This window comes from Haliotis cracherodii, unplaced genomic scaffold, assembly GCF_022045235.1.
Source record: "Haliotis cracherodii isolate W230 unplaced genomic scaffold, xgHalCrac1.p SCAF_13, whole genome shotgun sequence".
NCBI classification, from domain to species: domain Eukaryota; kingdom Metazoa; phylum Mollusca; class Gastropoda; order Lepetellida; family Haliotidae; genus Haliotis; species Haliotis cracherodii.
The window spans coordinates 5,638,113-5,665,868 of record NW_027266268.1 but is presented as its reverse complement, the minus strand read 5'-3'; the positions used below and the strand labels follow the sequence as shown (position 1 = coordinate 5,665,868).

General features: G+C 40.5%; 1 protein-coding gene across 1 annotated transcript in view; it reads right to left on the bottom strand.

Annotated features, from left to right (window-relative positions):
- LOC139459542 (zinc finger CCCH-type with G patch domain-containing protein-like) overlaps positions 1 to 27,409 on the bottom strand; it is an 86,088-nt gene extending 58,679 nt beyond the window's left edge. Inside the window, exons 1-10 of the mRNA XM_071241075.1 lie at positions 27,296 to 27,409; positions 15,568 to 15,664; positions 14,216 to 14,340; positions 11,972 to 12,244; positions 10,916 to 11,010; positions 9,733 to 9,795; positions 7,073 to 7,227; positions 6,241 to 6,410; positions 5,226 to 5,334; positions 2,149 to 2,337 (exon numbers count right to left, since the gene is read on the bottom strand). Coding sequence (XP_071097176.1) covers positions 2,149 to 2,337; positions 5,226 to 5,334; positions 6,241 to 6,410; positions 7,073 to 7,227; positions 9,733 to 9,795; positions 10,916 to 11,010; positions 11,972 to 12,244; positions 14,216 to 14,340; positions 15,568 to 15,664; positions 27,296 to 27,343 — 1,324 coding nt within the window. The 5' untranslated portion in view covers positions 27,344 to 27,409. The remainder of the gene's footprint in view (positions 1 to 2,148; positions 2,338 to 5,225; positions 5,335 to 6,240; positions 6,411 to 7,072; positions 7,228 to 9,732; positions 9,796 to 10,915; positions 11,011 to 11,971; positions 12,245 to 14,215; positions 14,341 to 15,567; positions 15,665 to 27,295) is intronic.
- Positions 27,410 to 27,756: the final 347 nt, after the last annotated feature.

Below are 27,756 nucleotides of genomic sequence, written 5' to 3'. Positions count from 1 at the left end.
GGGAGACAATCATAGGGTACTGGAGACATATTCTGCTCCAGAATCCTCAATCATAGGGTACTGGAGACATATTCTTCTCCAGACTATGGACACATTCTGCTCCAGAATCCCCAAAGGGAGACAATCATAGGGTACTGGAGACATATTCTGCTCCAGAATCCCGAGAGTGAGACAATCATAGGGTACTATGGACACATTCTGCTCCAGAATCCCCAAAGGGAGACAATCATAGGGTACTGGAGACATATTCTGCTCCAGAATCCTCAATCATAGGGTACTGGAGACATATTCTTCTCCAGAATTCCGAGAGTGAGACAATCATAGGGTACCTGAGACATATTCTGCCCCAGAATCCCGAGAGTGAGACAATCATAGGGTACTATGGACACATTCTGTGCCAGAATCCCCAAAGGGAGACAATCATAGGGTACTATGGACACATTCTTCTCCAGAATTCCGAGAGTGAGACAATCATAGGGTACCTGAGACATATTCTTCTCCAGAATCCCGAGAGTGAGACAATCATAGGGTACTATGGACACATTCTGTGCCAGAATCCCCAAAGGGAGACAATCATAGGGTACTGGAGACATATTCTTCTCCAGAATCCCAAGAGTGAGACAATCATAGGGTACCTGAGACATATTCTGCCCCAGAATCCCGAGAGTGAGACAATCATAGGGTACTATGGACACATTCTGCGCCAGAATCCCCAAAGGGAGACAATCATAGGGTACTGGAGACATATTCTTCTCCAGAATCCCGAGAATGAGACAATCACAGGGTACTGGAGACATATTCTGCTCCAGAATCGCCACAGGGAGACAATCATAGGGTACTATGGACGTATTCTGCCCCAGAATCCCAAGAGGGAGACAAGCATGGTGTACTGGGGATAATTCCTGGAAGACTAGAATGGTGCTGTCAAACCAAGAATCCTAATCAGGGCAAATACAATATTAGAACCCACCATCATAGTTTTCTGGCAAGCCTAAGGGATGCAAGATTTGTATGTGATGCCAGCCATTGTGAGATCACAGGGCTCCCCCTGGTATCAGTAAAACACACTGTGAAACAAATATGACTGTGTGTCAATCTAAAGCCAGGAAATACTCCGGACAATGTTCAATGTTGATGCACATTTTAACATTTACAACCTCTGGTCAATAGTGTTCCAAATTTAATTCCAGTGCTTTGATCATGTCTCAAAAACAACCAATAATCTAAAAAAATGTTTTATGTTTTTCTATATCAAGAAACATATGTCTTTGAGGGATTTTAAGTACAAATCATGTCATGCTTTCATTTGATGCAAGAAGAAGGACATCCCATTTGATGCAGGGGTTCGGATGCTGGTCGCAGGTGTTAATATTTTAATACCTAATGTAAACACTTCAGCTATGTCAAACACTCAGTCTGGGAAAATATAAATTTGATAGAAACAAATAACTCCATTTATACTGAAAAGGAGCCCACCCCAATGAGGTGGGAGGTTCAGTACAGATCATGAACCTGTGGAAAATCTAGACTTGCTTCATTTAGGGCCTTACCATTACACTAAGGGATGGGAGGAAGGGAAGAAAGGGACTGGAGACAGACTATGTCCTGGTCTCCTATAAACTCATCACCCAACCTTCATGAACAGCACTGATGTGCCAGTAACACAGCACAATACATACTTCCAACTGAGCAAGAAGAGCGCAAAAGTTGTCTCCCCTTGTAACTCTCTGTATAACATTATTCAAAAACTCTATAGTAAGTGTAAGGTCCATCTAAAATTTACTGCAACAGTCTTACACAAAACAACAATGAAATACTGATTAGCGCAACATACAAATGTACTTTGTATTGCAAAAGTGGACAAATGCACACCTTCGTGGTCCAATGTGTTTACACTATAAATAGCTGTTAGGCTGTAGTTATCCAAGCTACTTGATAAAACCGATTCCATAAACATAATGGAAGAAGGAAAAGAATATATGTTGCTATGTTCCGCAATTTACTGACTACACGGGTAAATAAGATTTCGACCCCCATTTGTATCAATCTTCACTGACTTCACAGCAAGCAAATCTGCAAACAAAACACAATAAAGGCCATCACACAGGTTAGTGAAGCTCACATTAATTCCCCAGTCCGTTGTCCTACCTTTCTTTCCTCTAAGTTTCTTGTTGATGAAGTCAAACACATTTGGTGGCGTCTCCCTGACAACTGGAGTTCCTGCTGCTGCTTTCTTCTCCTCCTTGCGCTTCTTCCTCTTCAGTTTCTTGAGTGCGTCAAAGAGATCCTGATCTCCTGCGATCTCCTTCAGTTCCATGATCTTATCCAGGGACTTGCCTACAACACATAGACATGTTCCACATCATATAATGGATACTGTTATTGATGTGATACACATATCTGATAAACTTGGTATCAGGATCCGATAAACATGTATAACCAGAGAATGTGTATAACCAGGGAATATGTATAACCAGGGAATATGTATAACCTAGGAATATGTATAGCCAGGGAATATGTATAGCCAAGGAATGTGTATAACCAGGGAATATGAATAACCAGAGAATGTGTATAACCAGGGAATATGTATAACCAGAGAATGTGTATAACCAGGGAATATGAATAACCAGGGATATGAATAACCAGAGAATGTGTATAACCAGGGAATATGTATAACCAGAGAATGTGTATAGCCAGGGAATGTGTATAACCAGGGAATATGTATAGCCAGGGAATGTGTATAACCAGGGAATATGTACAGCCAGGGAATGTGTATAACCAGGGAATATGTATAACCAGGGATATGAACAACCAGAGAATGTGTATAACCAGGGAATATGTATAACCAGGGAATATGTAAAGCCAGGGAATGTGTATAACCAGGGAATATGTATAACCAGGGAATATGTATAACCAGGAAATATGTTTAACCAGAAAATATGTATAACTAAGGAATATGTATAACCAGAGAATATGTATAACCAGGGAATATGTTTATCCAGAAAATATGCATAACCAAGGAATAAGTATAATCCTTGAAAATTTCAGGACATATATTGCTTGAAAATCCTTGTAAATCCATGTTTAGATTATTCATGTTAACATGTTCTAACAATTCCAGACATGAATAAGAAGATGTGTAAACATTCCGCCTGAGATATACTACTCAAAATTTGATAAGGATCACTAGGTGATATGTGTGTAAGTTACCACAAACATAACAAAAGACATGACTCTGACTCAGAAACGTGTTTAATCATGTTATGAATGAAAATTCATGAACGGCATGAACTTGTATCAATATGGAATGTTTGAAATCTGCAAACACCAAAAGGCATTTCATTAAAAAATGTTAACAGCAAACAAGAGAAAGAATTACACAGTTATGAGGGATAGTCCATCATTACACTTAGTCGATGAAGTGTCAATATCGAGTATGACCTCCCCTTGCATCAATGGCGGCCTGACAACGTCGAGATATGCTGTCAATAAGCACCCGGATGTTCCCAATGGGAAGGTTGTTCCACTCTTCCACGAGGGCATGTCCGAGCACTGCCAAAGTCGTGGGTTGTGCTCTACGACGTGAAAGGGCAACCTGCAGCATGTTCCAAACATGCTCAATCGGGTTCAAGTCCGGCGAGCGCGCTGGCCAATCCATGCGGACAATTGTCTCCTGCTCAAGGTACTGCTCAACCACCCTGGCGCGATGAGGACGGGCGTTATCATCCATCAGGATGAACTCAGGGCCAACAGCACCAGCGTAGGGTCTGACGTACACATCGAGGATCTCATCCCGGTACCTCACCCCCGTCATTGTTCCTCTCTCCAGGACATGAAGATCTGTCCTTCCATCTCTGTTGATTCCACCCCAGACCATGATGGAACCACCACCATAACGGTCATGTTCACTGATGTTGGCATCATGGAAACGTTCACGTTGTCGTCGCCACACCCGCTGCCTCCTGTCTGTAAAGTCCAAACAATACCTGGACTCATCGGTGAACAGAACTGGAACCCAATCGTTCCGTGTCCAAGTGTCCCATTCCAATCGCTCCCGCCGGTGTCGAACAGTCAGGGGGATTCGGACACATGCCCTTCTCGAGTAGAGACCTGCATTGTGAAGACGATTCCGTATCGTCTGAGTGGACACATTCACCCCCAGGAGGTCGTTACGTAGGCTGGTTGCTGTCCAGAAGGGATGACGTCGTGCCTGAAGAGCCACAAAATGATCTTGGCGTTGGGTTGTCGACCTCTGACGGCCACCCCCATGTCGGTGTGCTGCTGTACCAAAATTTTGCTGTCGGGACCAGGCCCTGCTTACAACGCTCTGGCTGACGTTTAGTGCATTGGCAACGTCACGTTGTGAATAGCCAGCATCAAGCATTCCAATACATCTGCCCAGTTGTTCTGTCGTCAGGCGACGCCTTACACGTTGAGGGGGCATTGCGTAGATAAACGTAGCGTAAACACTTAATTGGGTTTACAGTTTCAGAATGAATCAGACACCGTTGCCTGATTGGAAATCGTGCAATGGTAGCAAAAGCATGAACTGTGATGTGAAACGCATTTCCCATGGCATGAAATGCACGTGCACGTGTGTTGGAGACGTTTTTGATTTCACTTGAACACAATATTGCCAGTTATGCAGTTATTTTGTTTTTTTATAAAGAAAAATATCTACGATCCTTATCAAATTTTGAGAAGTATACATTAGAAGTCCAAAGCTGCTTGACCAGCCACTGACCGCTCGGTCACCCAGGTTGAGTGGAGGGACAAGCATTTTGATACTATTTTTCTTGTTTTAAGGTTTGTCTTGTGTTATTATGAATATTTTACATTTTTCCAGTTACTTTTGTCTGCTGTGATATGTCACATAAAGACTAAAATAATGGAAAAGACAATAACTGTTTAAATACCAAGAGTGGGCCATAATATTTCTATTCCTACTCGCCCTGGTCTTTTGATTGTTCATCACTGCACTCAGTAATATTCCAGCAATATGACAGCAATTTGTAAATAAAGTCTGTACCAGAAAATCCAGTGATTGATATTATATAAGCCAGACCTCCCAATCCCTTAAGTCACCTCTTTCAACCACCATAGATTGCTGGGGACCAACGCTAACCCCGAATCCCCCCCGAGGCCACAAACTTCCTAAAACCCAGGCTAGATCTGAAGCACAGTGAGAGGAACAAGAAGAGATTTGAGATGGACGGTTCCCTAACCTTGTGGCAGAAGTTGTATAGGGACCGGGTCAGCCCGACCTTCACCTCTGACCCCAAGACCTTGACCTGTAATGTAGCCCATCTTTGCCATCAGTTTGGAACCAATGCCCTGAAAACCAAATCATATTCCACATGATGATGAATTCATTATTAATTGTAGGTCAAGGATTGGTGGGCCGTGAAGGGTTTTCATTGTTTGTTTCTTTCATTGTTGTTTAACGCCACACTCAGCAATATTCCAGATATATGACGGGAGTCTGTAAATGAACAAGTCTTGACCAGGCAATCCAGTGATTGACATCATGAACATCGATCCACGAAATTGGGATACGATGGCATGCATCAAACCAAGTCAGAGAGCCTGACCACCCGATTCCGTTAGTCGCCTCTTACGGCAAACATAGTTGCCATGATGGCAAGCATAGGTTTCTGAAGACCGATTCTACCCCGGATCTTCACGGGTCATTAACATGACTGCAAAAATGGAAGAGAGGACCTTTTAATGTAGTATGTCCATGAGTGTGAGACCGCCTCCGTGGTCTAGTGGTAGAGCGTCCGCCCGGACAGCGGAAGGTCCGGGGTTTGATGCCCGGCAGTGTCATACCAAAAGACGTTAAAAGATGGTTACCGTGTCTGGCACTCGGCATTAAGGGGCTAAAACAAGGACTGGTCGGCTCAGAGTCAGTATACTGTGTCTGAGTGGGGTATTCATGTTAAACTGTGGCATGGTATCTCAGTGAGCTAGCACTATAAATTGGCATCAGTCCGGACTAGTAAGAGGAGCAGCCACACACACACACACACGTACATGCACGTCGCTATATAAGTGCAATAATCTTGGACACGACGTTAAACCCAATTTTACCTCACCTCCATGAGTGTGTGGTCATCTGTACTGTTTCAGACACTTATTGAAATTTTTTGGGCAGTCACTTATTTACAACACTTGGATAAAGACAGGCATAAACTTTCCTATGGGGAGACAGACTATGACCTTGAAATTCCTGCCACTGACCTTGGTGTACTGTTCCCATTCTCCTAAAGCTGCTGTTGTTTTGGGTGGTTTCCATAGAAACACAGGCAGTTCATCCTCTGAATCTGAATCCTCTCTTCTAATTGGCTGAGATGATGTTGAAGGCTCCTCCTGTTCTCCATCAGACGGACAACTGTCGTAGCTATGTTGCTCTGCAATGTTCAGAATGGAGAATGAGTGCTAGAAGATGAAATCTACAAATATTGTTTGTTGGTCAGAGCTACAGCTAAGCTTTTTTACCCAGGGGTTTAATTTTGATTGGGTATTCACAAGTTTTAGTGCGTTGTCAGAACAAATTTTTACCCACATTTCTTGACATTTGGGTATTAAACTTAAAAACAGTTTCATAACAATCCCTGTAAATCATTTAAAACTATGTGAATAGTAGTATACCTGTCTGCATCTGCTTGCCTTACAAAAACTAGTATTGTAAGAAAAGTGCTATTGACTTAATTACTAATCAGTGACTAATTAAGATACAACATGTACACTGACTAGGCGCAATGTGCTTTTCAGCTGGCATCTATCAGTACCGGTATGTTTGTCGCAGAGGCTTTAACAAATGTAATTGTCAGAAGTAAATTTGGCGATCGGCTGATACACAATCATTTCATCTAACAGTTGTAATATACGCAATCTTTTTATCTAATATTGTATTATAAGCATTAATTTTATTTCAATCGCATATTTATAGTTTTTGATTTTGATATGCTAGGATTTGATTTGTCAGCTTACTTAATGCGTATTTCATGCAAATCTTAAGCTCTTTTGGTAATGTTTTCAAGAAATCAAACGCTGATAACACAGAACACACCCAGTGGAAGGATGTCCTGGAGCTCCACAGTCTCCGAATTCCCATGAGAGGTGAAGGTCACAGTCACCTGACCGTCTGCTACATCTTCAATGGACGCCGGATGCCAGACATCATCGGAGTAGCGGGCAAAGCACTTCCCTCCAACCTGCACATGGCTGAAACAATGGGTTTTGTTCTTGTTTGTTTGTTTATTGTTTAGAATCAAACCTGTAATTGTACACAACTCAAAGTGGCATAAAGAATAGGTCCATGTTATGTTTGTTTGTTGCTTAATCCACTATCAGCACCATTCCAGCTACATGTATATGACCTGTGAAGATTCCGGGGTAGAATATGTCTTCAGCAACCCATACTTGCCATAAAAGGTGATTTTCTTGTCATAAAAAGGGACTAACGGGATCAGGTGGTCAGTCTCGCTGACTTGGTTGATGCTTGTCATTGATCCCAATTGCATGGATCGATGCTAATGATATTAATCACTGGATTGTCTGGTCCAGACTCGATTACTTACAGACCGCTGTCATATAGCTGGAATATTGCTGAGTGCGGCGTTAAACAACAAACAAACATGTATATGATGGCGGTCTGTAAAAAATCGAGTCTGGACCAGACAATCCAGTGACTGGCATCATGAGCATCTTTCGATGCAAGTGGGATACAACAATTAACAAAGATAGGGCTGGGACGGATAACTCAGGTACTCAGATCGGGTGGGTCCTGAGTAGGACCCGGGTATCCACAGTACTACCCGGACCCGTGGTTAGTCATGTGACATATTGTTTAATGACAAAAACTCACTATAGCTCAGTGGTTACACTACAAGTTGCTAATGTTCGCATTTCTTTCTGACGATGCACACATTCCTTTTGACTTGTATATGTTTGAGTAAAGATAAAGCTTCAGTCAACTTCAGTGTACACAAGATCTGATTGTTTGATACATGTATCTAAATAGTTAAATTTTGGCCAGGGCTGCGGTAAAACAATTCCCAATCAGATGTTTGTTCCCAACTCTTGAGACCTGTAGTGGGTACCCAGGTAGGGTCGGGTAGTAGGGGGTCGGTTACCCGGGTAGTAAATTTGGACTTGTCCCAGCCCTAAACAAAGTCAACAAGTCTAACCACCTGATCCAACTGGTCACCTCTTACAACAAGCAGAGGTTACGTCCAAAATCACCACGGAGAAAAAAACAATGGGTAATGTCATATATATGTATGTTGTTTAATATTGGAAAACATAACATGGCAACGCGATAAACCGCAACGAACAATGAAAACCAAGCGTGGTTTGTTTCACGATAAACATTGTTCTATCATGACGTAATTTCTGGAGATTCGAATATGTGCCAGCAACTTGATGTCGTCATATATTGGACAACATTATTTTTGAGAGGGGAGTGTCTGGTGAGTTGTTCCCCCATGTAGCTGAGCAAAGCATATAAAGGCAGTGGTTGAACGATCGCACCCAAAGTGGGAGAGATATGACAATCAGCATTAGGAGAAAAGGTAAAGATAATCGACGTGAGGATTGAGAGAATATGCGGGAAATACCAAACCTAACCCATCTGTTCGTAAAATGAACTTTTCCATCATGTCCGAGGTTGGATTTTCTTCAGGGAGTCATCATTATTCAAATTTGGGTAAATATTGTTAGAGCTTGTACATTTTATCAACATCCTCAAAGAGGGTGTACATATTACATAATGCTGATATCTCACACAGAAATAAACAACTTGTGGTTGTTGTTTACTGCTCAACAAAACACTGCAGGGAGAATAAACTATCTGGGGCGCAGGAATTTCCTGGAGATCTGGAGAATAAACTATGAGTGTTTTGTTGTACGATAAACAACTTCCACTCTTCATTAATTTCATAAATATCAACCCTTCAGTGTGGATAAAAAACATTGCCTATGTTCCATAGAAATCAGTGAGGGTTTGATGTCTGACTGAATAAATGGTCAACTGTTAATGTTGTACACCGATAATTGAGCAGAGGTGAGGAAGTAGATAGCATGTTACCATGGTAACTTTGGAGAAATAATCTCTCTAAGCTAAATAAATTACTGAAATTTGGGTGAATCTTTGTCAGTCTGGTATGTATTGTACTAGGGAACAGTTGTCTTTCCAAACCCAAATCTGTCAAAAATATCTATACAAATTACATATCATTCAGAAAATATTTATTTACCAGACGATATAAAATTCATTGACAGTGAGATGAATACAAACTGTGTTTTCCATCCATCCACCGATCATGTTGATGTTTGGTCATTTCGGTTTAGTTTCCAGCAAAGTATTAAAGTATAGGACTCAATACGTCATCTTTCATATGTTCATGGCATGACAGATTAACTGTAGTAATATGAAAGAATTCTGTTATCCTTAACTTCTTTTGAGTAGTATATAAAAGTATAACAGACAAAACAAAAGCAATTCAGTCAACAGTCCAATTCAACAACTTAGGAATGGTATTATTACACCTGTAGTTATTATTTATCTTGTAAGTTTCTGGAATGGCTGAAAACCCAGAAATGGCTGTCAACTTAGAAAAACATAACCCAGTTTCAAACTATTCGCAACTCTCGTTGTCCTAGCTCAGGAAATATAATCATCAGTCGCAAGTGGTCGTCAAGGGTGCCACCTGTCAACGCCTGTCCTACCTGTAATCAGGATCCTGATATTCCTGGAGGTCTTCTATGCAGACCAGGTGTCCATGAGAGTATCTGACAAAAAGAAACACCAACATCTATAACAGACATGGAACACAAACAGATGTAGTTTGTTTGTATACATGTATGTTTGTTAGTTGCTTAACGCACACTCAGCAATATTCCAGCTATAAGACGGCAGTTTGTAGATAATTGAGTCTGGGTCAGATGATCCAGTGATCGATATTCTGAGCAGTAATCCATACAATCAACCATGTCGACGAGCCTGACCATCCGATCCAGGTGTCACTTACAACCAGCACAGTTTTCTGGGGACCTATTCTAGCCCAGAATCCCAGTAATCTAATGACAACACACAAAACTAAATTGCCATCTCAATATGGATATATTAGGGATGTCATTGATAGGAAAGTTCAGTATTGATATATCAACTCAAAAGTATTATGAAATATTGATTAATAACATAAATTAGTTATTCTGTATGTGTAAAATAAATATGTCCTATCTAGACTTGCCATTAATCAACCTACCGGTAATGCCAAATATGAGCTAGGCAGATCCATGAATGTCTAAAAGTGAATTTTCGGCCTTCTCATTGTCATCTTAATCATCGTTATCTTAACAAATGTAAATGTTTCTGAGGCAGTGATAGAGGATATTTCATGTGTTGAGTGAGTGAGTGAATGAGTGAATGAGTGAGTTGGGTTTGATGCCGCTTTTAACAGTATTCAAGTCATATCACGGAGTGTCAGCTTAATGTGGGAGGAAAGCCCGAAGTGATGCAGGTCTCAGACATTTACCACTTTGGTGAAACCCACGAGCACGGGTATGGTGCTGACAAACCTTGAAACATAATCAATCGGGACGAAACGTGATTCAAACCCTAAATCATAGGTTTCTGGCGTGCCCAAGGGACGCAACTCTGCACAGCGAATCGCGGCAACTTAGACGACTGGGCCACCCGTGCCCCCTAAGCACATGTATATATACATATATTCATGCTAACATGTTTACACAAGGTAGGATTAATGTACACCAATAACATAATGAGGAAAACAATGTCATTAGTGGTAGCCAGCACTAAGATCGTATTTTAATGAGATGGGCACATTGAGCACCTGACTTCAAATAACAGTATTTCCTAAAAACATATAAAATATATGAATATACATACTTGCACTTTTCCTCTGAAAACCGACATCTACCGTCCAGGAAGAATCTGCATGGCACCATAGACATGTGGGTGGGGTTACAGAACATCACACTCACCTGTTATAATGACAAACACAGTGGCTACAGGTTACCATGGAAACACAGGTGGGATTTCAGAACATCACACAGACACGTGTCATAATGACAAACACAGTGGTTATAGGTTACCATAGAAACACAGGTGGGATTTCAGAATATCACACACACCTGTCATAATGACAAAAACATAACCTATAGGTTACCATGGAAACGCAGAATATCACCTGTAAAAATGTTATAACAAACAGCTATGACTGAAATACAGGTAGGTTACAGAACATCACACGTACATCTCATAATGACAAACACCGAACATATACTGACATTAGGTAGTCATGGATACATGAATGGGGTTACAGGGTACAGAACAACACACTTGCATGTCAAAACAACAGTTACAGTGGAAGTATGGGCATCCTATCAGTGCTAAGACTGTTTAGTGTGTGTCCAGGCATCCTCCAGACCTACACAGTGCTGGTAGTTCACGTACCAGTTCCAGGCTAATTCTGCATTTACCTTGGGAAGTTTTGCAGAAAAGGGTACCTTACCACAGAATTGCAGAAAAATAACGGAATTAGCCCTTTTTTCAATCAATCAATACACTCATTTTCAAAATTTTCTACTGAATTTTGCCCTCGAAAGATGCCCAAAACATTCAAACATACAAAGTATGAATCCTATTGAAGAAACGAAATTTGAAATAATTATTCTCACTATTGAATGTTCTTGTGGTAATATGATAAATAAATATCTGACACTATGCATATGTATTTGCATATGTTTATATCTTGAAATGTCTAAATACAAGCCATTAAAAATTTAAAAGAAAAGATTGAGTTTGTATTGATGTTTGAGGGGGAAATGGTTATGTTTTTACCACAGAATGTACTGCAGAACCCAGCAATGTTTGTCGCAGACTTTTGGTAATATTACTGCAGAATTCATCTGGAACTGATGTATCTGTAAGAGACTGCCCTACCTGGGGTATTTCTTCATCTGTTCTGCCGGGCTCCACTTGAAACACCAGTGCATTGTGGTAAGAAAGGCCACCCCAGTCATGGGAGAATGGGGCTCGACATTTCATGCCAACAAGTTCGGAGAAAGACTCTGCAACTGAAACATTTGCCTCTTTCTCGCCATCTGATTGGTCAGACTCTTCATCCTGTAGTTCTGATTGGCTGCCTGTCGCTGGTGGTGATCCCCTGGAAGTGCCGCCTGGAGGACCATCAAATACATCCCCTCCAAGAGCTGCCTGGGGTAACAATCAGAAAACAAGCACCTGTCAGAGTTCAATCAGGGGGTTGACATAGAACACAAGCACTTGTCAGAGTTCAATCAGGGGGTTCACACAAAGTACAAGCACTTGTCAGAGTTCAATCAGGGGGTTGACATAGAACACAAGCACTTGTCAGAGTTCAATCAGGGGGGTTGAACCAGAACACAAGCACTTGTCAGAGTTCAATCAGGGGGTTCACACAAAATACAAGCACTTGTCAAGAGTTCAATCATGGGGTTGACATAGAACACAAGCACTTGTCAGAGTTCAATCAGGGGGGTTGAACCAGAACACAAGCACTTGTCAGAGTTCAATCAGGGGGTTCACACAAAATACAAGCACTTGTCAAGAGTTCAATCAGGGGGTTGACACAGAACACAAGCATTTGTCAGAGTTCAATCAGGGGTTTGACACAGAACACAAGCACTTGTCAGAGTTCAATCAGAGGGTTCAAACAAAATACAAGCACTTGTCAGAGTTCAATCAGGGGGTTGACACAGAACACAAGCATTTGTCAGAGTTCAATCAGGGGGTTGACACAAAATACAAGCACTTGTCAGAGTTCAATCAGGGGGTTGACACAGAACACAAGCATTTGTCAGAGTTCAATCAGGGGGTTCACACAAAATACAAGCACTTGTCAGAGTTCAATCATGGGTTTGACACAGAACACAAGCACTTGTCAGAGTTCAATCAGAGGGTTCACACAAAATACAAGCACTTGTCAGAGTTCAATCATGGGTTTGACACAGAACACAAGCACTTGTCAGAGTTCAATCAGAGGGTTCACATAGAACACAAGCACTTGTCAGAGTTCAATCAGGGGGGTTGAACCAGAACACAAGCACTTGTCAGAGTTCAATCAGGGGGTTCACACAAAATACAAGCACTTGTCAAGAGTTCAATCAGGGGGTTGACACAGAACACAAGCATTTGTCAGAGTTCAATCAGGGGTTTGACACAGAACACAAGCACTTGTCAGAGTTCAATCAGAGGGTTCAAACAAAATACAAGCACTTGTCAGAGTTCAATCAGGGGGTTGACACAGAACACAAGCATTTGTCAGAGTTCAATCAGGGGGTTGACACAAAATACAAGCACTTGTCAGAGTTCAATCAGGGGGTTGACACAGAACACAAGCATTTGTCAGAGTTCAATCAGGGGGTTCACACAAAATACAAGCACTTGTCAGAGTTCAATCATGGGTTTGACACAGAACACAAGCACTTGTCAGAGTTCAATCAGAGGGTTCACACAAAATACAAGCACTTGTCAGAGTTCAATCATGGGTTTGACACAGAACACAAGCACTTGTCAGAGTTCAATCAGAGGGTTCACACAAAATACAAGCACTTGTCAGAGTTCAGTCATGGGTTTGACACAGAACACAAGGACTTGTCAGAGTTCAATCAGGGGGGTAAAAAAATGACAAGCACCTGTCAGAGTTCAAACAGGGGGTTCACACAGAACACAAGCACCTGTCAGCATGGTCAGAGTTCAATCAGGAGGTTGAAATAAAAAAACAACTCCTTTCTGACTTCAGTGATGGGGTTCAAACAAAATACAAGCACCTGTCAAGAGTTCAATCAGGGGCTTCACACAGAAGACAAGCATCTGTCAGAGTTCAATCGAGGGTGCAAACAAAAAATAAGGACCTGTCAGAGTTCAGTCAAACCAACCAAATACAAGCACTGACAGAGTTAAATCGGGGGGTTCAAACTGAAGTTAAGCAACTTAGTGGAAAAGCTTGCAATAAGCATGATAAGAGATGCACTTGTGCCCAATCCCACTGTCGTTCTGGACAATAACATCTGTGTAACTGCATCTTTCAGAGTTCAATCAGTTTCATTCAGAAAAGCCAAGGTCACACACAAACCAGGTTTCACAAAAATACTTTTAATGTATGTAAGTTGTAATCCATGAAAAGTGATGAAAAATTTCCCTCACCTGAAATGCAGAATATTCATCATCTATTGTATCTGCAGCTGATGATGCTGATGTTGCTGTTGCTGTAGTTGCAGATGTTTCTAGAGATGCAAGCAACTTACTTTTCTTCAAAGAGAGTAAACTGTCTGCAGGAAGAAGTCAACAGTAAGCATTGTTAGTAATATGAGGCAAGAGAGTTAATCGGCTATAGAAGTTCAGTTTCCACCCTCACCGAACTAGACTGGAATATCGAAGTTACATTTTGGCTGGACTGAGTCTATGCACATTCCAAATAAAACTGTGTAACGAACTAGACATCTGTTCGTAAACAACATGGAATTGAACTTGCAGATTTTCGTTGACTGCAGGATTTGGAAAGCGTGTGTACTGTCAACTTCAACAGATTCCAAGATATTTTTATGTTTTTTTATTAAGGTGCTCAAGTGATTTGATGCACTTTATGAGGTGAGACCCGTTATATAGAGATCTTGACTATCAATCAGATCATCTTGACTTGGTGCCACCATTTTGTTTGAAGTAAATGCAAGTGATATGAAAGGTGGAATTTGATTGGTCAATAGGAGGGAAATAGAAGGGACATAACTGGTGCTGCTACGATCCAGACACGAAAATCCAGGCTAATTGTGGAAGGGTGGAAACAGGACTTTTACAGTCAGTTAAGTCCCTTGCCTCGGGAAGATGGAAATTTCTATTCCTATGTGATTCTCATTCATAAAAATAAAAATCATTTATCGCATAAGACTAAAAAGGCTGTCAAAAAGATATAATAAGCAATGGATAATTGACATGTTTGAACAAGTCTCTCGCTGACTGACCACACCTAACTTGACCAGGATACCTTGGTGGACTAGGAAGATGCATTGCTACTGATACTTAACAACCTAGAACAAAGTGTCCTAGAACTATTGAAGTAACTACATGTAGTATCTTTTAGAAGCATAGTATAAGTAATTTCCTACTACTAACTAGTACAATAATCATGATAATATTGATTACACCAACTGTATAGTAAACATGGCAAAATAGGAATTGTCACATGAAAAAATGAGTGAGTGAGTTTTGTTTTACGCCACTTTTAGCCACATTCCAGCAATATAAAGGCAGGGGACACCAGAAATGGGCTTCACACATTGTACCCATGTTGGGAATCGAACCCAGATCTTCAGGGTGACGAGTGAACGCTTTAACCACTAGGCTACCAAACCGCCCCATCGTGAAAGAATGAGTCAAAGACTCCTACTGAAGATTAATGTCAATGTTTTTTGTAACAATTTACATTGTCAATAGACATTATCATGATCGTGATTTTCGAGGTTTGGAGATGTATTCAGGGTAATCTGCAGGGGTTTCACCTTGTGTGAGGTTGATAAGCTCAGTGAGATCCTCCTTCAGTTTGATCAGGTCGTCCGTTCCACCGCCAGCTAGAACCACCTGGCTCACCTGTTCGAACTGTGGGTTAAAAAACATTATCAGAATAGCAGAGTTTTTGGCTCGGGTACATTTTTGTATTCTAAAAAGTAAATGGGGTGCATATCAGTAGTACCCATGCTGACGACACCTTCAGCATTACTGGGAATCTAGTCTATCCTGGAATACTGCTTCAAGTTGAAGGCACTTATTTTCTAATTTGGGTTTTAAACTACATGTTAGTAAGCAATTACAATGAGTCATGAAGTTATCATGGTACAACATTTATACTAAGTTATCTTATAATAATTAGATCTACATCAAGTGCTTTTATGAGTTATCATGGTGTAATATTTATACACCATTTCATTTAATTATAGTTTAGCAAGTAATAATTATCATCAGGTAAAATGCATATATAAAATATCAGTAGTTTCAGTTATAGCTTTTTAGATGGTTGCTAGCCTAAGGTATCAAGATCCCATCTCCCAGACAAAGGATATTTATTTAAGTATATCTGTCGTCACCTACCGGGGTATATTAGAATAACATTACTTCAATTAAGACTCATTAAGGATTAGCCCCCATACAAGCTTGTCTATAGTGCATTAAGGATTAGCCCCCATACAAGCTTGTCTATAGGGCATTAAGGATTAGCTCCCACACAAGCTCATCTATAGTGACACCCTAATCTCTTTCAAAGCATCCAGTAAATATGTCAACAAGATTAGTGCCAGTCCAACAGGATAAACAGGATTTAGTATTCCCCTCTGTCTAGCCATCCATTTAGCTTAGGACACAACCAATCGTGTATCAACCAATCACATTCCTTTCTATTGTTCAAACTTTCATTAAATACATACCGTAGCCAAGTTCTAGCAGAGAAGGGGTTTGACTCTCTTACAAAGCAGACCTCTCTCCCACAGCCCAGAGTGTGTACCGACTCTCTGTGGCACCCTCAGTTATTATCTAAGCATAAACTGTAAATTGTTAATTGTTCTTGTAAATAAAATTGTGATTAGTCTCCTGTGACTCTGGCTCTTTGCTGACTAATTCCCCAAGAAAACCAGCACGTCATTTGGAAGGTATTGTTCACCTAGAACAGTTCCATGATAATTTGGCGGAGAATCATCGTTTTCGGAACCACGGAGTCCAGGAACTAACTACAACCAACTACAAGAACCCATTGGAGGACATGTCCAACCGTGATCATCTGATGGAATAACAAGCAAGCTGCATCTACCTCTGACCTCAACACTGGATTAAAGACAACCAACTCCTGCAAAGACACCAACAACGAAAGAAAAAGTCTTCAAATATTGTAAGTACTACATTGTTGATTACTTGTCTTTCTTTAATTTAGTACGGTACATACTAATAGGTGTCATGGCAAATATGGAGTCTGGTATGGAAAGTAACTTTGAAAGTGAAATTCCAACAGTGTCTTTAGTTACGCCCCTTGCCAAAAGTGTAATTCAGGCAAAATTTGGCACAAAAACAACAAATTGTTTAGTAGATACAGGGGCATCCATTTCTTGTATTTCGTCTGCTTTTCTGAGCACAGCTTTTGAAAACCTTACTCTTGGAAACTCACCCTTTCCACAGGTTAAAGGTGTTGGCGGCGAATTGCATAAAGTGTTAGGTTCAGTTGTGTTAGATTTTGTCATTGAGGATCAGGAATTTTCTCAAAGATTCTATGTTCTGCCTACACTACCAGAAGCAGTGATACTAGGTGAGAACTTCCTTGATGACAATGATGCCGTCTTAGATTATAGCTGTCATTCCTTGATACTTAACAACAGCACCTCAGATAGGCAATATATCAATTTCATAGCCAATTCAGTGCAAGAGATTAGTGGATTAGCAAAAACAATAGATCAGATTTACATCCCCCCTCAGAGTGAAATTCATTTCAAGGTTAGACTATCAGAGGTCAAAGAGGATTCCCTCATCCTGATTGAACCCATTGCTTCCCTCACTGCTCATTCTGAAGTAGCAGGTGGTAGAACTCTTTCCAAAGTGAAAACCAAAACTGCTACCTTTAGGCTTATGAATCCCTCCCAAGAAGAAAAGGTTCTTGACAAGGGTACAGTTGTAGGCAAATTTAGTTACATTGATAAAGACTCTGTTTTTGAAATCGGCTCTGACCAACCATTCATCAGTACCGTTAACACCGACAATGAGAACAGAGACAATGACACCAGGGATTATGTTAAAATTGCACAAGAGTTAGGATTTGATTTGACCAATACACAACTGACTCCAGACCAACGACACAGACTACTTAGATTCTTGGGACAAAATAGAGACATGTTTTCAACGAGTCTTGCAGATTTAGGAAAGACTGACATGCACCAGCATATCATTGACACTGGCGACCACCCACCCGTTAAGTGTAGACCATATCGCCAATCCCCTCATCTCCAAAAAGTCACTGAAGAGCTTATAGATGATTTCCTGAAGTATGATTTGATCGAGGAGTCTACTTCTATGTATTCAGCTCCCATTATCCTAGTCAAGAAACGTGATAGCTCATTTAGATTTGTTTGTGACTACAGAAAGTTGAATTCTGTCACTTTACCAATGTCATGGCCTCTTCCAGTTTTTGATGATGTTGTTGATAACATAGCCAATGCACAAGCTAAGATCTTCTCAACTTTAGACCTTGCTAATGGCTTCTTCCAAGTGCCATTACATGAAGATTCAAAGCATAAAACTGCTTTCGTCACCCATCAAGGCCTTTATCAATTCAAACGTTTGCCCCAAGGTTTGACAAATTCTCCACTTTGTTTTCAACAGCTCATGAGCAAAGTGCTAAGAAAATTGCTTTTTAAGGTTGCGCTGATCTACATTGATGATTTGATAATTTACAGCAAAAACTTTGAAGAGCATCTCCAACATTTGGAGCAAGTATTTTACTATCTGAAACAGGCAAAATTGACACTAAAGCCATCCAAATGCAATTTTGCAACAGACAAAGTTTCTTTTCTGGGTCATGTTTTATCATGTGGAGGTGTTCAAGTTGATGACAAAAAGATTGAAGCAATTAGAACCTTTCCAGTGCCCAAATCACAAAAGCAGATCCGCTCCTTCTTAGGTCTCACAAACTTCTACAGGAAGTATGTGAAAAATTACGCTCACATAGCGCTTCCACTGAATGCCTTGCTAAAGAAGCATTCAGAGGCAGAAGTAGGAAAGAAACCAAAGTTCCAATGGTCACTTGAGTGTGATCAGGCATTCAACACCCTCAAACATGCTATGAGTAATACACCTGTTCTGGCGTATCCAAATTTTGACAAAGAATTTCTTCTTGCAACTGATGCCAGTGATATGAGCATAGGTTTTGTTTTGAGTCAAAAAGACGAGAAAAATAATGAACATCCAATAGCTTTTGGTGGTAGAGCTCTTCATGGCAGTGAAAAGAACTGGAGCATTACAGAAAAGGAAGGCTTAGCTCTAGTTGAAGCCATTAGATCCTTTCGTCCATACCTTGCAAATTCCAAATTCACAGTCTACACTGATCATATAGCATTGAAATGGCTGAAATCCATCAAGGATGCCACAGGTAGGTTAGGGCGATGGTCTTTGGAACTTTCTACCTACACTTTTGACATTGTTCATCGCAGCGGCAAAGCCAATGGGAATGCCGATGCTCTCTCACGTAGGGAATATGAGGAAAATATTAACTGTAATGATCAGACAGAAGAAGATGCTGAGAAAACAGTCTTCTCAGTAACTTCAACTCAGCAAAGCAAATCAACTAGCAATACCACAATCTTGCCAAACACCCATTCATCCACACGGGTCACACAGACAACTCAGACTGAGGATATTTGCACACCTATTGTCAATCACTTAGAATCAGACACACAGACAACACATTGGTCAGTCACCTTTGAATATGAAGAGGATTATCAGTCAGTACCAGTTAATGTTGTCGCAGCATTACATGCTACAAATGCTGATGTTACCCAAGACACATTGGTTGAAGTAAGTATAAAAGAACATCCAAATTTACGTCACCTACAAAGGATTTGTCCAGATTTCATCCAAATCTTTGACTACAAAGAGGATGATGTCCTTCCACAAAATGAAAAGGATCGTCAAAAGATTCTTATTGAAGCCACTACTTTTGAAATTGATGAAGGCATCCTATACAGATTTGTTCCACAAAGACAGAAAGGCCATGCAGACAAGTTCATTAAACAGCTGGCAGTCCCAAGAACCCTCAGAAATCAAGTCCTGCAATCCTATCATGACTCAGAGTTTGGCGGTTGCCACCATGGGAAAGAAAGGATGCACAACACCATGAGACCTAAGTACTACTGGCCCAAAATGTACAGCCATATTGCCACTTATGTCCAGACATGTGAGGTATGTCAACAGACCAAGAGGCACTACCATGGCAAGAAGGCACCACTTCGTCCACTACCTGTAGAAGAGGTCTTCACCCGATGGCACGTTGACATTCTCGGTCCCCTGCCAACAACACCAGATAAGTACAAGTACATTTTGGTCATCACAGATGCATCATCTAGATGGTGTGAAGCTTTTCCACTTCGGACCCAAGAAGCCAAAGAAGTAGCAGATGTTCTCGTCAGAGAAATATTTTGTCGGTATGGCGCACCACGGACCTTAATTTCAGACAGAGGTCAGAACTTCATGTCCAAACTTATCAAAGCAATTTGTGAACTTTTGGCAATTAAATTTACCCATACCAGCCCATACCATCCTCAAACAAACAGCTGTGTAGAAAGGCTCAATTCCTATATCAATCAGTCACTAAGAGCCTATTGTAACAAGTCTCAAAATGATTGGCCCCGTTTCATTCCTGGCATCATGATGGCCTATCGGATGGCTCCAAATTCATCAACTCAAAAATCCCCATATGTTATGCTTTTCGGCCGAGAAATGAGAGCTCCACAAGATGTAGCATTAATTCCAAAAGAAAATTTAGGCCACAATAACAAAAGTTATCTTTCCAATTTGCTTGAGGAGCTTGAAATCACTAGAACAATCGCAGCTGAAAACACTGCTCGGGCTAAGGAGGTGTATTCAGAACAATATAATAGAAAGGCTAAAGAACCAGAATTCGCCCCAGGTCAAAGAGTTTGGCTTTACTGTCAAAAAGTTGAAAAAGGCCTTTCCAACAAATTAACCAAAAAGTGGTATGGTAGCTATTATATCGTCCATACAGGTCCAAATTATACCTACAAACTACGCCGAAGTTCTGACGACAAAATACACAAACCACTGGTCCATGCCAACCGTCTGAAGCCATATTTTGATCCTGCTGATCGTCCACAGTATCCTCCAGAACCATACCTCAATGACACCAGTAACATAGATTCAGGAGTCATGGATGACAATGAGGAACCAGTCAGTGATTCACAGCCTGACAGCAACAATTCCCCATCAACAAGTTCAACTAACCAGGCTACTGATCAATCACCTCCACAACAGAAAGGTAAGAAGGTCAATTCCAAAACAAAGGCAGGTACTTCCAGCAACAAGAGTCCGAAGCAAAAGACCCCAACAAAGAAGAAAAACCCTGTTCCAAGTACAACAGAAAAACCTACCAGTCCCACGGCAACAATGAAGGAAAATCATGCCACACCAGGTCCTAGTGCTCCAACCAAGGTAAATGAAAAGGTAAACAAAGGGAAAAGAGGAGTGAATAGTAAGCATCACCAGCCCAAATCCAGAAAACAACCCGACGACAGCCAGGTACAACCTCCAAGTCCAACATCAGGTAATCAAACCAAGGATATCCCTCAGGTTTTCAATCCAGAGGACATTCACTCAATTGTTAGTTCTAAGAGAGCAAATGGCAAAATCTACTACAGAGTGAAATGGAAGGATCAGGAAAGAGGAAACACATGGGAGTATGGCAGCAGCATTCCAGACTCCATTCGGAGAGAATTTCACCTCAAAAGAAGTATGTCAGGAAAACGTCGAAAACGTCCACTGAAGAATCATAAGTTTTTCGACCAAAAGGAAACAGCACAAGACAATAAATCAGTCAATGTTCTGTCAGGTAATTCAATGTCAGGGAATGTCCAGCAAGTCAACACCAAACCATGCATAGAATTAGATGTCAAACCATATCTGTTTTTTCCAAAACACCTACGAAAAATAGATCATAAAATAGAAAGAGTTCTGGGCATTGAAATTATTCAAGGAGACTGCTATGTCAAGGTCTTATATAAAGGATTTCCTGATACTGACTTCACATGCTATTTTGAAAGTGTTCCTCCCCACCTCATACAGCGCTACCTTGATGATAGCTGGGAGGATCTCCGTAATTGGTCCTGTCTACAAGATAATCCTCGATATGATCCAGAGGAAGCACCAATTTATAAATCCAAAAGGGTTATTTTTCCACATGAAGACTTTGGAAACATCAACACCTTTTACTACCGTATTTCACTCACAGACATTAGTCCCCATGGACCATACCAGGATCAACTCGCCGTACATACCGAACAATGCCAATTGAACATATTCTTGATCAAAATACAAAATCTCCTGAATAAACGGTGCAAATCACGAAACAGCTATTAGCTGTATCTTGTTATGTTTTCTTGTGTCCAGTCCTTTCACTATGGGTCGCCAGTTGAGAACAAATGGCATCAGCCTGATCATCTGAGTTATTTGTATCACAACAAATTTTGAGCATTGACCTGATCAACCAATCTCAAAAGCGAAGTGAAATGACACAAACCAAACCATACTGCGAATCGAAACCCAAACCGCACCGAAGCGAAGCAAACCATACTGCGAATCGAAACCCAAACCGCACCGAAGCGAAGCAAACCATACTGCGAATCGAAACCCAAACCGCACCGAAGCGAAGCAAACCATACTGCGAATCGAACCCAAACCGTACCGAAGCGAAGCAAACCATACTGCGAATCGAACCCAAACCATACCGAAGCGAAGCAAACCGTACCGAAGCAAAATAAACCAAACCCTATCACATTGAACCGAACGAAAATCAAAGCGAAACAAACCAAATAGTTACGAAAACTAACAAAGAATTCTAAAAAGGATATACACCTTTCTAACACCTTTTGTATACCGTATTAGTGTAATAAATCGATGCACTTGTTATATGCACATGCACATATATGTATATATAATTCGTCTAATGATTGTATCCAAAAATAGAAGGATATTACTATTTTTCTCATGATATACTTTTGTAATTTGCCGCCAATACATTCTTCCTGGCCATGACACCGTTTAGTAATAATTATGTACTGATCTTTTACATCATAATTATCATATTTGTTTTATTTTCTAGTTATTACAGACAAACTGAGGAAGTATTTATATATGACATATTATTTGAACATGCTAACTCTCTTTTCTTTGTTTCCATGTAAAACCTCCATGGACACAGCTTACTACCTTACAACCCCAATCCAGGATGTGGAACTCAAGGCCTCCTACATCACCCATAAAACCACCAGTACAGAGTGCCAAGACAAGCCAGCTCCACATCCAGATTCCCTGATGACAGCATTTTTATATTATGTTTTCCTTATATCAAAGAGACTCTATAATAATTATTATTCACTACTACCAGTTTAACTTTATACATTGTCCATCTAAGCCTTCATTATTTTTTTTTTTACACGTTTGGGGTCCAAACTTTTTCAGACGGAGGGGAAGTTATCATGGTACAACATTTATACTAAGTTATCTTATAATAATTAGATCTACATCAAGTGCTTTTATGAGTTATCATGGTGTAATATTTATACACCATTTCATTTAATTATAGTTTAGCAAGTAATAATTATCATCAGGTAAAATGCATATATAAAATATCAGTAGTTTCAGTTATAGCTTTTTAGATGGTTGCTAGCCTAAGGTATCAAGATCCCATCTCCCAGACAAAGGATATTTATTTAAGTATATCTGTCGTCACCTACCGGGGTATATTAGAATAACATTACTTCAATTAAGACTCATTAAGGATTAGCCCCCATACAAGCTTGTCTATAGTGCATTAAGGATTAGCCCCCATACAAGCTTGTCTATAGGGCATTAAGGATTAGCTCCCACACAAGCTCATCTATAGTGACACCCTAATCTCTTTCAAAGCATCCAGTAAATATGTCAACAAGATTAGTGCCAGTCCAACAGGATAAACAGGATTTAGTATTCCCCTCTGTCTAGCCATCCATTTAGCTTAGGACACAACCAATCGTGTATCAACCAATCACATTCCTTTCTATTGTTCAAACTTTCATTAAATACATACCGTAGCCAAGTTCTAGCAGAGAAGGGGTTTGACTCTCTTACAAAGCAGACCTCTCTCCCACAGCCCAGAGTGTGTACCGACTCTCTGTGGCACCCTCAGTTATTATCTAAGCATAAACTGTAAATTGTTAATTGTTCTTGTAAATAAAATTGTGATTAGTCTCCTGTGACTCTGGCTCTTTGCTGACTAATTCCCCAAGAAAACCAGCACGTCATTTGGAAGGTATTGTTCACCTAGAACAGTTCCATGATAAAGACATGATTATGAATTTTGGAGGATACCAACTTCTTCATGGTTTGTAACAATGTTTCAGGGCTACATCCTGCTCTTCATCAGATGTAGTAAGCATATTAATAGTGAGTGAGTGAGTTTGGTTTAACGCCGCTTTTAATAGTATTCCAGTTATATCGCAGCGTGTCAGCTTAATGTGGGAGGAAAGCCTTAAGTGATGCAGGTCTCAGACGTTTACCACTTCGGTGAAACCCACGAGCACGGGTATGGTGCTGACAAACCTAGAAACATAATCGGGACTAACCAGTATTCGAATCCTAAATCATAGGTTTCTGGTGTGCCCAAGGGACGCAACTCTGCACAGCGAATCGTGCCCCCTAAGCATATTAAAAATATATGTATATATGTATTCATGCTAACATGTTTACACAAGGTAGGATTAATGTACACAGATAACATAACAACGAAAACAATGTCATGTACAGGCGAGTACAGTTAAAATAGGGTGATATGGGTCTCTGTGTGGGATAACAAATAGCCCACTAGAGTAATAACATAACTATTAGACAATATGGCATCATGTTCTTCCAACTTCTAATATGTGTGTCTTTGCTATATGTGTGTTATAATTGCACCCCTAAGTACTTTCTCCTAATAATATAATGTTACTTCTCTATGTCTGTATTTTGTCTGTTCACAAACCGTCAATTCAATTCACTTTATTCTGTCAGTAAGGGTAGGTACAACACAGGGTTTGTTTTCACTAGGAGATTATATTTCATTTTTTCCTCATTCCAAACTGGGGCGGTCGGGTAGCCTAGTGGTTAAAGCGTTCCCTCGTCACGCTGAAAACCCGGGTTCGATTCCCGACATGGGTACAGTGTGAGAAGCCCATTTCTGGACTCCCCCGCCGTGATATTGCTGGAATATGGCTAAAAGCGGCGTAAAACAATACTCACTCACTCATTCCAAACTCCATTCCAAACTCCATTCCATTCTTTACTCTATGCCGTGTATTTTGGGCCATTGGCTTCTGTATAGAATAAATTGTCTTGACTATGGACTTTAATAACTGTAAGTGTTGTATAATGGATTCAGGAAATGTAGAACAAGGGTTTTAATTCACACAGAGCACATGGCATACATGCAGGCAGACATATTGGAACTCCCCCCTTTCTTACTCCCTAACTGAGAGTACATTTTATAACATAAGCTGTCCGGAGTTATCTCTCCTAGACCATACCATGAACGCCAAGCTCCTTCCCAGCGTGTGACACCTTCGTTACACTCTCAGTAACATCGCTGCCACCAGTGTGGGCGTGGGCATTACAAGAATCTTGAAATTTGCCCTCTAACCCCATATGTAGTAACATTTATACTTTTGTTTATGTCCTCGGGAATGCCATCTTATTTCATTTTGAAAAGGTTCACGACTGACCATGTTTTCCAGATGAATTTACTTTGTTGTTTTAATAATCAGATTGGTTCGAGATTGCAGATTAACTGAAAATCAACCAACTTCTCCCTTACATTCTTACTATATCAATTAAAGATGATAGTTTTAATGAAATAGAAATTCAAATTGACAAACAAAGAAAGCAATTTATCAGCGGTAAGTGTATTCGGCGTCATCATAGTCGTCATTTGTTTGTAAACATAACGGTCATTCGGTTGTGAGTTCAACTCCAAACATGGTTGCGGCCACCTATCACGGTGGGTAGTTGTGACTGGTGGCAGCGATAGTATAGAGAGTTCCGCGAATGGGCTATCGCTGAGAGGAACTTGCATGAACACATTAAGCCGTCCGGAGTTATCTCCCATAGACCACTACATTGAATGTACATAAAGACATAACTGTAGGTGAACATAGCACTGTGTCACAGACTCACATGATTCATGTATAAACAACAATGGCTGCTGTTGCACTAAGTTACACTTGACATTCACCTATCATTCACTTGAGCTGTTGTCGGTGAGGTGAGATTGGGTTTAACGTCGCGTCCAGACCGGGTAACAACAAGTACTATCTATTAACGTCTTTTGGTATGACACGGCCGGGATCGACCCCTGGACCTTCCGCTCTCCGGGCCGACACTCTACCACTAGACCACAGAGGCTGTCTGTTGATGGTGAGATATTTCAAGGCCAAGTGTTCGAATTTCTAAGGAGACCTAGTTCAATCCAAGTTCTACTACAAACGATATGTGGGCACATTACACTTGAGAGTACTGCTCTTTACCAGGCACACCTTTTCGGATTTCAAGTAGCAGCTCTGGAAATGATGTAACAGCAGCCTGTTGCCAGCTTAAAGCTAATTTTAAGCTAGTTAATATTAAACATCGCACTCAGCAATATATCAGCTGTATGACAGTGGTTTGTAAATAATGGAGTATGGACCAGACAATTCAGTAATTGACATCATGAGCATCAATCTACGCAATTGGGATACGATGACATACATCAACCAAGTCAGCTAGCCTGACCACCCAATCCTGTTATAGTCACCTCTTACAACAAGCATGGGTTGAAGATGACCTATTCTAACCCAGAATCTTGTAGGCTAGGCTACTGAGTTAATCTAATTAGCCAATCAAAAAGGACCATGAACAGGTGTTCGATTGGAAAATGGTATCTAAACCTAAGGTGCTTGATCGGAAAAGGGATCCAAAGGTGAAGGATTGAATTGGGGGTAACCCAGCTTTACAACCAAGGCTAGACTAACATCTAGTCTCTGAAATGAACATATCGTACAGAAAAAACAGTTGTTTAGTTATCTTAATAAAAATATAATAAAAGGGAGCCCAGTGACTCTGTTCATTTTCCTGATACTGCAGTAATCTAGACTTGCCAAACATTATAGACTTGCATGGGCTGTATTTGATATATATCTGTATCTGTAAGACAGACTAAACCAAGGCCAACGATCAACTCGATATCATTGAAGTGAGTGCCGGCAGCCTGAGCCAATTAGCGCTAAAAGGTACTCCGTAGACTTCATGCAGTCTTACTTTGCCTTCTTGCCAACACTGACATTAATTGCTGAAAGAGATTGCTAAACGGACCCAAGCGTACAATGTTAATGTATATAGTTTTCGCGCTGTGTGAGTGTCAAGAGACATATTTACAGTTATCACTTGCCCAGTTTAAAATTATGATGATCTAGGATATACCTGAGTCCGATACAATTCCAGCGACTGCTCTAAGGCTTCCTCGTCCATCTCGCTGACTGGAAAATCAAAATAAACGTTCTTGTTTACTTTCAGGTTCACAAACCGGTAGTGTTCATGGGCGCCGCCATATTGGTAAAGCTAGGCCTGCTAATATCACTTTCGTATTCACCCTCGTACTGAATGTAATCTTTTTTGCAATACTGAAATTTATAAACAGTAATTCATGACCTCTACTTCAGAATTTACAGGCATAAATGGATATTAACTTACCAATGTTTCCAATTTGGGGATTGTTTCTTAAAAACATAGTTAACACACAACGTTATCACAACGTTGCTTGAAAGTTGTGTGAATGTAATGTTAGGAAACAACGTTGTCACAACGTTTGTTTAATAAATAACGTATTTTCATGACATTAGTACAAACGCCCACCCAACGTTCTGTGTGTGTAACAGTATTTG